Genomic DNA, 12,967 nt, shown 5'->3' on the forward strand with positions numbered 1-12,967 from the left:
ATCGGACAGGATCCACGACTGCCGGATTCCTTTAACGGAATACCCATAAATGAAGGGGTAGGCGATGGCCACACCTTGCCCATCCATACACCATCAACACATTCCAATGCTTAACCGCCAAATACCAAGAAAGTTGTGACTATTGCTACAAGATAGGCGAAAAAAACCAAGAGGCCGGTGCCAATTTGCCAATTGGAATAAACTCCTACCAGGCCCCCTAGGCAACCAGGGCGACCAACCATAGGTCCATAGCAAGGTCAAGCGAGAACCTACGCCCTAAAGGGAGTGGTGGGTGGGTGACTCAAGGGAAATCGGAGCGCAAAGGCGGGGAGAACTGGCGCGGCCGCATTTGAGCGGCTAAACCACGCCCCCGCACTGTCACCCTATTGGGTGCCCATCTGGGGGCGCGGCGCGCCAGCGATAATGGCAGGGCAGGGGGCGGAACGCCCCCTGCGTGACGCGGGAATCGGCTCCTGGTCACAACCCCTCCCCTCCGGAAGGAGGAGAGACTTTCCAAAAGTTGCTTGCACGCACAAATAACCATGGATTTGCAATAAAAATGATGTCTCAGGGGACCTTTAGACACTCTACTTTGCATCTTCAAGGCATCCCAGTCCTCTACCCTGGATGCATTTGATCTACTCTCCCCACGAACTGTTAAACCTTTTCATCCCTAGCTTACCATTAATATCTTCATTGATGTTTTCACAGAGCCGAACATCCACTTTAACTTCATCTTCTCTTTCTACACCCGCTGCACCCCCACTGCACAAAGTGGGGAAAGGTATCATGTTACTAAAATTATTGTGTCCCCTTTAGGAACTGCTGCTGGAAGCAAATGTTAACCAGTTCTCCTGTGCAGCCCCCAAACCTGGATGTCACTGTGGTGCTGTAAGTAAAATCAGCATGAATATACATACTCAGTAGTGTGGGAATGAATAATAAGTCTGCCTCTGGTATTGGGATAGAATCATAGAATCATAGAATCATAGAGTTGGAAGAGACCACAAGGGCCATCGAGTCCAACCCCCTGCCAAGCAGGAAACACCATCAGAGCACTCCTGACATATGGTTGTCAAGCCTCTGCTTAAAGACCTCCAAAGAAGGAGACTCCACCACACTCCTTGGCAGCAAATTCCACTGTCGAACAGCTCTTACTGTCAGGAAGTTCTTCCTAATGTTTAGGTGGAATCTTCTTTCTTGTAGTTTGGAACCATTGCTCCGTATCCGCTTCTCTGGAGCAGCAGAAAACAACCTTTCTCCCTCCTCTATGTGACATCCTTTTATATATTTGAACATGGCTATCATATCACCCCTTAACCTCCTCTTCTCCAGGCTAAACATGCCCAGCTCCCTTAGCCGTTCCTCATAAGGCATCGTTTCCAGGCCTTTGACCATTTTGGTTGCCCTCCTCTGGACACGTTCCAGTTTGTCAGTGTCCTTCTTGAACTGTGGTGCCCAGAACTGGACACAGTACTCCAGGTGAGGTCTGACCAGAGCAGAATACAGTGGCACTGAATACAGTGGGATGTTAGGATCAATCATTTTATTGAGATTTCCTTGTTGAGATCATAATATTGAACTGCAGTTTTTGTATTGACTATTAAAACAACACAACTAGTATAGAAGAATGACATACGGTGTAATCCTTACTTGGATTGCAGCTATGAGCCAGTTAGTTCCTACTACACATCTCATTGGGGCCACAAGCTCACTAAATGGCCTAGGCAAGACATTTCTACCCCAGCCTCAATCCCACCTCCTTGGCCTGTAATAGTGGAAGGAAGGATATAACTCTGGACCACCTTATTGGGTTGTTGCAAACATTACATAAATAATGTAACCTATCACACATTCCCCATCCGGTCATAACCCTAAGTAAGCAAATTGAAGGCTTTCTGGGGGGAGGAAGATGGAACACTTTGCTTCTCTAGCTTCGGTTTCTTTCTTGCCCTTCCTGATCTATCTGCTGCCACATTTTCAAGCTATCATTTAGGCACCAGGCAAAAGCATTTGTTTCCCCAGGCTTTCAAGAACTGCTGATGTTACCATTTTAAATTTACCACAGTGTGATTTTGCTGTTTATTAAACATTTGAGTGGGCTGCCAGTGCTTTAGTTCTTTTGAACTTGCTATATTAGTATAGTATAGTATAGTATAGTATTCGTAACATCAGTGTTATTTTTCTTACTACTCTGTTAATTACCATCGGGACATAAATTTATGGAGAATGTGTGTGATAGAACTTACGTAAAATAAATAAATACTAACTTTTCATGTTCAGAGGCAATATACCACTAAATGAAATAATTATTATATTTATATTATATTATATTTTTAGGGTATAATTCAGACTGTTGCGGAGACCTTTCAAGCTCAGAAGATCCAAGGGGAGGTGAGCAACTTGTTTGATTATGTTATCCTGATGTTCCAACCAGCAGGAAGTAAGAGGTAAAATTTCAGATTTGGTATAAAAGTTAATAGTTCTGCATTTGAGAGGCACACCTCTCTTTAATAATTAAATATCTTAGGTAAGAATCCTGGTTTTAATAATATTTTCCTTGTTCATCATACCCTTAGCTCAGTGTAATACATGGGGGATGTTGAAGTGTTCAGAATACAAAATAAGGTATTGCATTAACCATTTGAAGTCCTTAAAAAGTTCTTTAGAATTTTACTGGCTGGTAAAGTAAAGTAAAGTATAGTACGCGGGTGGCGCTGTGGGTTAAACCACAGAGCCTAGGACTTGCTGATCAGAAGGTCAGCGGTTCAAATCCCCTTGATGGGGTGAGCTCCCGTTGCTCGGTCCCTGCTCCTGCCAACCTAGCAGTTCGAAAGCACCTCAAAGTGCAAGTAGATAAATAGGTACCGCTCCAGCAGGAAGGTAAATGGTATTTCCGTGCGCTGCTCTGGTTCGCCAGAAGCGGCTTAGTCATGCTGGCCACATGACTCGGAAGCTGTACACCGGCTCCCTCGGCCAATAAAGCGAGATGAGCGCTGCAACCCCAGAGTTGGCCACGACTGGACCTAATGGTCAGGGGCCCCTTTACCTTTTTAAGCAGTATGAATATCAGCTGTGGATTCAAACTTTCAGCACCATTTATTAAAGCTTTTCTAAACTCCTTTGGGACGTGGGTGGCGCTGTGGATTAAACCACAGAGCCTAGGACTTGCTGATCAGAAGGTTGGCGGTTCGAATCCCCACGACGGGGTGAGCTTCTGTTGTTTGGTCCCTGCTCCTGCCACCCTAGCAGTTCAAAAGCACGTCAAAGTGCAAGTAGATAAATAGGTACCGCTCTGGCGGGAAGGTAAACGGCGTTTCCGTGCACTGCTCTGGTTTGCCAGAAGCGGCTTAGTCTTGTTGGCCACATGACCTGGAAGCTGTACGCTGGCTCCCCTGCCAGTAAAGCGAGATGAGCGCTGCAACCCCAGAGTCGGCCACGACTGGACCTAATGGTCATGAGTCCCTTTACCTTTACTTTTTAAACTGTCTTAATTATATTTAAATCATTCCAAGATTCGTTATTGCTTTTGTTATTCTTTTTGTATTGCTTTTTGTAATTCTCTATTTATGTGCTAAATTTCCTGGCAGATTGACAACGTACCTGTGAAACTAAACACAACAGCGATCTTAAGAGAAGGTGTCCTTTACCAACGAAAAGTGGAGCAGGAGCTTAATAGGTACTTTTTACTTTTTGTCTGCTTCTGTTTGAGCATATGCATTAACTGAAAGATGTCACAGAATCATAGAATTGTAGAGTTGAATGGAGGTTACCTCAAGGGTCATGTAGTCTACACCCCTGTAATTCTGGAATCTCAGCATTGCATTCAAGTGAATTAATCAGTTGTTCTTAATATAATTATTCACTTCTTTTCCAAACCTTCATGAAAGGTTCCAGAAGCCAGCTCATCAGAAACTTGTTACAGTGGTGCCTCGCAAGATGAAATTAATCCGTTCCGCGAGTCTCTTCGTCTTGCGGTTTTTTCGTCTTGCGAAGCACGGCTATTAGCGGCTTAGCGGCTATTAGTGGCTTAGCGGCTTAGCAGCTATTAACGGCTTAGCGGCTATTAACGGCTTAGCGGCTTTAAGAAAAAGGAAACAAACTTGCAAGAACTCACAAGACGTTTCGTCTTGCGAAGCAAGCCCATAGGGAAATTCGTCTTGCGAAGCACCTCAAAAAACGGAAAACTCTTTCATCTAGCGAGTTTTTCGTCTTGTGAGGCATTCGTCTTGCGGGGCACCACTGTACTTGTTCAGGTGATGACAAGGCCAGAGCCCTGCTTGAGGAGAAGGCATACTAAAAATATGCCATACAGTTCTCTACAGTCCAGCCCAAATTTGGGGTGGTGAAGGACTGCAACGCAGGCGTCTTAAATAGTGCTTTACTGGTAATACAGTACAAAACAAATCAATATTTCAAATCACTGTACCCCAAGATCACCCTGCTGAAATACAATCATTTATTTTCCAAAACAAAATTAAATAGGTATACGCAGCCATTACTTGATAGAAGTTTATATAATTATCTGTATAAAATTATAGAGATAATAGAAAGTTCTCTCTTTCATAGTACAGTATTACGAGTTCCAGACAAATGACACTGACTGACAGTAGGTTTTTTATTTTTTTATTTTTTTATTTCTATACCGCTTTATATTTTTAATAAAAATCTCAAAGTGGTTTACAGCATATTAAATCAGTAAATCAATAAAATATTAGCTGGGCGATGTTCCTCCGGCCTCATGAGGAGCCTCTTCAGTAGGGCTGGTGAGTGTAGGTTGAGGACAGGCAAAAGGAATGATTTCAAGCAATACCGGGAATTTACTAGCGCAAGGTTGGTGGTGACCAGGAACCTACACAGCTTTAAAAAAAGGGATTAGTTAGGGACATTTATGGAGGAAAGCTCTATCAAATATTTGCAGAATAGATACATGTACAGAAGTGGGATACCTGTGGACTGGCTACTGGAGACAAAGAACATTTGAAGGCAATTGTTCCTGCCCTACTTAGGAGCTGACCACTGCTGAAAACCGAATGCTTCATTAGATGAATGAAACAAAAACTAACTGAAGCAAAGACTTCATTATCGGACAACAGAGACCTTGTAGCAATTACCGTATTTTTCGCTCCATAAGACACACTTTCTTCTTCCTAAAAAGTGAGGGGAAAAGTCTGTGCATCTTATGGAGTGAATGTGTGGTCCCTGGAGCCGAATTGCCCAGGGGCAAAAAGCAGATCATGCTTTTTTTTTAAAAAAAGAGGGAAGTGGGTGTGGAAACAAAGCCACTAATCAGCAAGCAATTGGGGAGGGAGATAAGGGATGCTAGCATGCAAAGAGCGGAAACAAGAAGACTAAATCAATGAGGAGAGAAATTAGAAGAAAAGGAGGAGCAAAAAACTGCTCCAGCTAAGGAAAAGACACTAAGGCAAACAAGAGGGAAGGGAGTGTTGAAGGGAAGCAGCTGATCGGTGGGATTGGGAGAGAGATAAGGGACGCTAGCGGAGGCTGCCAGGGAGAGGGGAGGTAAAAGCCCATGGATCCTCAGGATTTTTCCATTGGGTCACCCCAAAATCACCATCAGATCACATAGCATGTCCATGACTACAGCCTGCACCCAAGAAATCATACATCCACTGTTTCGTTTAGAATATGTTTTCTTGTTTTCTTCCTCTAAAAACTATGTGCGTCTTATGGTCAGGTGCGTCTTATGGAGCGAAAAATACGGTGCTATAAATTTATGAATGGGATTTTTATTTTCACTACTCGTGAACTCTGAGGTAATGTTTTCAGTGAGTTCTTTACCATAGTCCCAAAATCTTCCCAAGGTAGCCACAGACCAGTTCAGGCACCCTGATTTAAAAAAAAAAAAATTTGGCCTCATTTAAACTCACTATGTTGCTATGTAATGCCATGTTCACCTTGACAGCTCTACTCTGTTCAGTTCCTCAGAGTAGCCTGTTTTCTTTTTCTTACAGGATTGAACAGCTTTTACGAGGGGCTCGGGATCCTTCTGAGTTTCTCGATTGGCAGAAAGAAATGTATGAGAGAGATCTGAACCAAAAGCTGGCAGAAGCAGAATGTAAGAGGCTGCAAGGACAGCTAAGCCACGAGGAGGCCATTCTTGCACGTCAGAATCGTATTCTGGAAAACCATAGAAAAGCTGAGCAGAAGAGGGAAGAGGTACTCTATTAGTATACTGTTCGTATTTTATCTTGCCACGACTCCTGTGTATGGGTATGCTCAGTGGCAAAATGAGGGAGAGGGTGTGCAGAAGAGGCAAAGTCCACATCGAGAGACAACATTGATTTCAAAAAGGAGTGGGAACCATTTATAAACTATATAAAAAGACAGTATAAAAATTTGGACCCATTGGCAGGTTTTGACTAAACTTTCACAACTATATAAGAGATAAAACCAGCAGGGTACAGAATTTGTTTAATAAATCCATACGGAAATATGGGGGAAGCCAAAGAGGGGGGAGGGGAGAAATATGGATATATAAATTGTTCAATTAAGATTTGTGTAAAATTTCTACACCATGTTGCACCAACTTCCTTTATCTGCCTTTTTAATGCTGATGTCAGTACTGTTTGTGAGGCAGTGGGGGGCATCACACAAGATTAGTTTTACAAGGAGTGCATCTGCCACCATTCCCAATCAATAAAGCGCATATCAATAATCAGTATCAATATTGAGCATCATTTGCCACTCAGTGGCTACCTTGTAGAACATGATGCAGTCTATAGCCTCAGAAACAATACCGGTATCAGAATTAAAGTAATAATAATAATAATAATAATAATAATAATAATAATAATAATAATAATTTTTTTATTTATACCCCGCCCTCCCCAGCCAAGGCCGGGCTCAGAGCGGCTTACAAGCAATAATAAAAACAAGATGAATGATTACCAACTTAAAAACAAAAATAAAATACAACATTAAAATAATGGAACATTAAAATATTAAAATGTAGCCTCATCGCAGGAGGAGAAGGAAAAGAAAAAGAAAAAAAAAAGAGAGAGAGGGAGGGAGGGAATCAAATTGGCTCCAAGCCAAAGGCCAGGCGGAACAACTCTGTCTTACAGGCCCTGCGGAAAGAAATCAGGTCCTGCAGGGCCCTGGTCTCATGAGGCAGAGCATTCCACCAGGCCGGAGCCAGAGCTGAAAAGGCCCTGGCTCTGGTCGAAGCCAATCTAACTTCCTTAGGGCCCGGGACCACTAGGGTGTTGTTATTTATGGACCTTGAGGCTCTCCGTGGGGCATACCAGGAGAGGCGGTCCCGTAGGTACGAGGGTCCTAGGCCGTGGAGGGCTTTAAAGGTTAAAAGCAGCACCTTAAATCTGACCCTGTACTCCACTGGGAGCCAGTGCAGCTGAAAAAGCACTGGGTGAATATGCTCCCATGGCAGAGACCCCGTGAGGAGCCTCGTTGCAGCATTCTGCACCCGCTGGAGTTTCTGGGACAGCTTCAAGGACAGCCCCGTGTAGAGCGAATTACAGTAGTCAAGCTGTAAAGTAATGGACAAAGGAGATCCAAGAATTTCATAATAAAGTTGTTAGCCTTTAAGGTGCAACAGTAATCTTTGCGGATTTTGCTGCAACAGTCTAACCCAGGTAATCTTCAGCCAAGTGTAGGAAAATGGTTAAAATCAGGTTTGTTTCTTATCTGTTGCTCAGGTTTAGGGCTTTCATTCAGATTTGAAAGAGTAAAGAATGCTTAGCATTTTATGGTCAAGGAAGTTTGCTTGCTTATTTATTTATTTTAGAAATGCATGCTTGAAGTTTTTTTTTTTAAACAATAAAGCAAGAAGCTTTCATTGTAATTAATTTATCTGGCTTCAATTTTCCTTGGAGTTTAGGAAGCGGAAATGAGCCAGCAAATTGCAGAAAGGCGCATTCAAGAAAGGAAGGAAAGGGAAAAAATGGTGCAGCAGGTGGTGGAAGGACGCAAAAATGTGAAGCAAGCACGAATGAAGCTCCAAAAACAGAAGCACCAAATAGGTATGAGTAGTGCCAGATCTGTGTGTCTTTTTAAAAGGTACATTTTCTTCTGATTTGCTCAGCAAAGCATTGCTATATATATAGAGAGATTCAAGTGCTGTATTTTAAATAGCTATTGAAAAGCTCCTGTTGAGAGATATATGAAATCCTGAGACATTCCACCCATAAATATGTGTGCACAGAATTTGAGAGCCAAGTGACAAATTTGCTTTTGTTGAAGGATTCACCTAAAATATGCCTACTGTGTGTAGGCTGGCATGGGAAACATGATGGCTTGCTTGTCCTGATTCGCCAAGGCCTTGTGACTTTGCAGATTAGTATAGCATCCTTTCTATAGTTTCCTTCCAGTGCTTTGTCCTTGCCCCCGCCCCCCCCCCCCCCCGTGAGGCAGCCAATCATACTTCTAATATTGATTGAATTTATATACCACCCTATACCTGGAGGTCTCAGGGCAGTTCACAAAAAAGGTCACAATATATAAAATCAGAATAAAAACAATAATCCTATAACACGCCCCCCCCCAAAAAAAACCAGTCACATTTTAAAGGGTATAGGATGTTGATTAGGTCAGCCAAATGCCTGGTTAAAAAGGAACGTTTTTGCCTGGCGCCTAAAGGTGTATAATGAAGGCGCCAGGCGAACTTCCCTGGGGAGAGCATTCCACAGGCGGGGAGCCACCGCAGAAAAGGCCCCATTCTCGTGTTGCCACCCTCTGGACTTCTCGAGGAGGAGGCACACGAAAAAGGGCCTCAGAAGATGATCTCAGGGTCCAGGTAGGTTCATATGGAAAGAGGTGTTCTGTTTGTTTCGCCTCCATTTTCTTGGATCCCTTGTTTCCCACAGCTATTTCTGACTCTTTCCCCCTTGATGCGTGTGTCTCACACACATACAAAGTCTTTACCTTTCTCTCCTCCTCTTCTCTGTCTTTTCCATGGCGCCTGCAAGCAAGGGCGAGCACACTGTGCCTAAATGGGTGGCTGCCAACCAAGGCACCACAATATCTGCTTCTAGTGAAGCCATGCCTAAAACTATCTTCAGCGAGGCCACTGCAACTCAGCTGCCCACCCTGAATTCCCCCAGGGGCTTCTCTTGGGTCTTAGCATGCATTGCCCAGCATTGGAAGAGTAAGTTCACCCTGCCATGGATGTTCCCAAATGATTCATCTCTAGGCTGCAAGATGCATAGTTGTGGGGAGAGCAAAGGAGACATCCTCATCCGCTCCCAGACACAGCTTGGACCAGATTCCATGTATCTGAAAGCAGAAGGCATCAGGGTTTTGAGCCGCTGAGACCACATAACACCAGTCTTGAAAGACCTACATTGGCTCCCAGTACGTTTCCGAGCACAATTCAAAGTGTTGGTGTTGACATTTAAAGCCCTAAACAGCCTCAGTCCTGTATACCTGAAGGAGCGTCTCCACCCCCATTGTTCTGCCCGGACGCTGAGGTTCAGCGCCGAGGGCCTTCTGGTGGTTCCCTCATTGCGAGAAGCAAAGCTACAGGAAACCAGGCAGAGGGCCTTCTCGGTAGTGACGCCCGCCCTGTGGAACACCCTCCCATCAGATAACAAAGCGATAAACAACTACCTGACATTTAGAAGACATCTGAAGGCAGCCCTGTTCAGGGAAGTTTTTAATGTGTGATATTTTAGTGTATTTTTGGTCTCCGTGGAAGCCGCCCAGAGTGGCTGGGGAAACCCAGCCAGATGGGCGGGGTACAAATAATAAATTATTATTATTATTATTATTATTATTATTTGTTTGAGCCCACTACTCACGTTCTTCTGCGTTTACCCCTGCCTCCACATTTGGTGCAGCGTTCATTTTCTCTAGAGCATAGCTCTTCAACCACAGGGCCAGGCAGCTGTTGCTGCCATGCTGGACTCCAGCCAAGGCTGACCAGACCAAAGCGATGCTATTTGAAGTGTTTGGGCAAGGATGTGCTCTTCTGATAAGACACACATTTGATGAATTTCCTTGCTGCCGTAGAGCCTCTTTCAATTAGATGCCTGCTTCTTGCCAACTATATGTCCCACAGGGGCAGTCTTTTTCTCCCTTCTTTTTTTGCTTTCTAGGCTCCTTCTGTAGCTTTCTAGATTTCTCCTGGAATGGAAGTATGCTGGCGACTAAAATGCAGACGTTGTTGACATTTCCATTCCACCTTAAGGAACAGGCATGCTTGCAGTTCTCTGAAGCTAGCAAAGCCAAACAGGATCTGTTGTCTTGATACACCTGTATAGGACATTGCACAGTAACCCTGACGTCCTTAAACAGTTGCATCAACCATTCACAATCCATAAGTGAATATGACAGTGCATTGAGTTCAGCTTCACAAGAACTTAGGTTAACTGTGGTTTGCCTCTTGCACAGCCAGTCAAACAGACACTGGTTGTACATGTAGCAAACCCCGGACGTGCTTGTGCCATCTTTGGTGTCACTGCCAAAACTTGCATCTGCAAAGATTTCAAGACCTCCAGACTCCTGACCGGTGAATCTGAGTCTGTAGTGCATAGTACCTTTGAGATAACGTGCTTGAGAGCTTTCCAATCTTTAACAGTAGGATTGTTAGCACAGCTGCAGTGTGGTAGTCTGTTTGCCATCATGGCAGCAACTGGGGACCCAGGAAGTAATGGTAGGAGCCTGGCTGCTGCAGGAGTCAGGAGGTGAGAGTTGGAGGGCGCAGGGATGCCATATTACCCTCACTCTGCTCCCTGCAACCTGAAACAGGGCTGGGGTAGGGGAAAAGGTTCTTGGTGGGCAGAGAGGGGGATCCATTCACAGGTCTCTGTACAGTTGCCAAGTTCCTAAGGCCTCAGGTGCCTCTGCTACCATTTCCCTATTCTCTGCTTCACATACACCAGTGTGGTGTAGTGGTTAAGAGCGGTAGACTCGTAATCTGGTGTACCGGGTTCGCGTCTCCGCTCCTCCACATGCAGCTGCTGGGTGACCTTGGGCCAGTCACACTTCTCTGAAGTCTCTCAGCCCCACTCACCTCACAGAGTGTTTGTTGTGGGGGAGGAAGGGAAAGGAGAATGTTGGCCACTTTGAGACTCCTTCGGACAGTGATAAAGCGGGATATCAAATCCAAACTCTTCTTCTTCTTCTTCTCCTCAGTTTCAGGGTCTTTGCTCAGTCTATTTGCCCAGCTGCACAATAGCATGCTGCTCCTTAGCTCCTGTTCTGCTGATCTGCAAAGGAAGAATGTTGTTGAGAGAGCTCTCTCTCTCTCTCTCTCTCTCTCTCTCTCTCTCTTTCTTTCTCTTTCTCTCTGTTGGGGTAAAAACGCAGCATCCGCAACTAACATTACCAAAGTTTGGGATTTTGATCAGTAAAAAGATTACCTGGAATGGGCAAGCGAAGCTGTCACCTGTCTGCTGCCATTTGGAACCACCTGTCTTTGTGAGCAAGGCGTCTCAGCAATGGTGACCTTCCAAACCAAACAGCTTAGCGCTAGGAAATGAGCTGCAAGTTAGCCTTTCTCATATCACTCCTCACTGGAATGAAATCTGGAAGAGCAAACATGCCAGGTGTCCCATGGAAATTGTGAGTGAGACTTCTTCTTCTTTTTTTTTTTTAAAAAAAAAGCTTTCGTTTTGCAGTAATGCTAAGGTAACAGCATGTATATTGCTCTGTGAATTGTCATTTTAGGATTAATAACGTGTATTATAAATCAAACATGGAAGTGGTTCCCATGTTGCAGGTGGAGAGTCAGAGGGAGTCTGTTCTGTGCCACTTTCAGATCGCTTCTCTAGGGCTTAAAAAGTACAGTATCATCTCTGACCACCAGAGGCCCACATGGGATGCAGAAAGTTAGTGGTTTTCCCTCTGCTAATCACAAAACAGTACATTACAGCACAGTAGGCTTCCCTTCCCTTCTCTAAAAAGTCGAATTCTAGCTTTAAAGAGGCTTTGCTGACTGACATTTCCAGGAAGCTGCAGCGTAAAATGGATATAAACACAGAAAGGGATCTAGTCTATCTTCTTCCTCCGCCTTTCCAAAGACGCCCCTCCCCATATCACTGTAGCAAAGGGAATGGGAAGAAAAAGGTAAAACATCAACAACCACCCTGTGCAACGCGCCTTCGGGCTGAACTCCCAGTTGTTCACTCTTCTGAGGCATCGGGATATGATTTTCCCAATCCATTTTCCTTGGCTAAAGGGCTTCACCCTCCTAGGATCCAGAGTCGCCAAAAATCAGTCATACCTCCCAGACAAGCCTTTCACCTCTTTCTCCAGGCAAAACAACCCACAGTTTTAGTGGCATCTGAGGGGGGGGGCACCTTCAACACATCCATTATTAGTTTATCCCATAAAATTTATACAGTGGACCCTCAGGTTATGTACCTCTCTGGATACGTAATCTTTGAGTTGTGAAAGCGGCTAACCCAAAAGTAATTTTCCGGGTTTTGCCGCTCGGACATGTGCAGAAGCGCTCTGTGTGCATGCACAGAAGCGGCGCCTCTGGTTACGGATATTTCAGGATACACATGGACCCCCAGAACAAATTAAATGCGTATCCAGAGGGTCCACTGTATAATGCTTGATTATATGTATGTATGAATAATCAATCAATCAATTAATTTCCAAGTGTTTTACAAAATGTAGAGAGGTCACATATTTGCTAGGGTCTATCTCTAATTTGCGGGTAATAAATAAATAAAAAGTTGGATCTCTGTGGCTCAGCAGATCCTTCCATTGGCAAACAAATAATGCACAACGTTCTTCCTCCTCAGTGAAGAGGAGCCCTGCACACAGCATTTCTGTAGCTCCAATAAGTCCCATCATGTGGATGCCTCAGCCAGCCTAGGAATGAAGTACTGATGCACTTACATTGAATGGGGCTTCTGGGCTGGCAGAGTGAGCCATCCCTTCTCCCACTTCTAGTTGCACTCTTCACAGCCTTAGGACCCTCGTACCTGCGGGACCGCCTCTCCCGGTATGCCCCACGGAGAGCCTCAAGGTCCAT

At 44.5% G+C, this 12,967-nt stretch overlaps 1 protein-coding gene across 1 annotated transcript in view; it reads left to right on the top strand.

The window, feature by feature from the left end:
• Nucleotides 1–12,967, top strand: part of CFAP99 (cilia and flagella associated protein 99) — a 36,551-nt gene that overhangs the window by 12,709 nt on the left and 10,875 nt on the right. The window contains exons 8-12 of the mRNA XM_079975538.1: nucleotides 820–891; nucleotides 2,341–2,394; nucleotides 3,591–3,679; nucleotides 5,976–6,180; nucleotides 7,862–8,003. Coding sequence (XP_079831664.1) covers nucleotides 820–891; nucleotides 2,341–2,394; nucleotides 3,591–3,679; nucleotides 5,976–6,180; nucleotides 7,862–8,003 — 562 coding nt within the window. The remainder of the gene's footprint in view (nucleotides 1–819; nucleotides 892–2,340; nucleotides 2,395–3,590; nucleotides 3,680–5,975; nucleotides 6,181–7,861; nucleotides 8,004–12,967) is intronic.

Source organism: Podarcis cretensis (genome assembly GCF_951804945.1).
Source record: "Podarcis cretensis genome assembly, chromosome: 5".
In the NCBI taxonomy this organism is placed as follows: domain Eukaryota; kingdom Metazoa; phylum Chordata; class Lepidosauria; order Squamata; family Lacertidae; genus Podarcis; species Podarcis cretensis.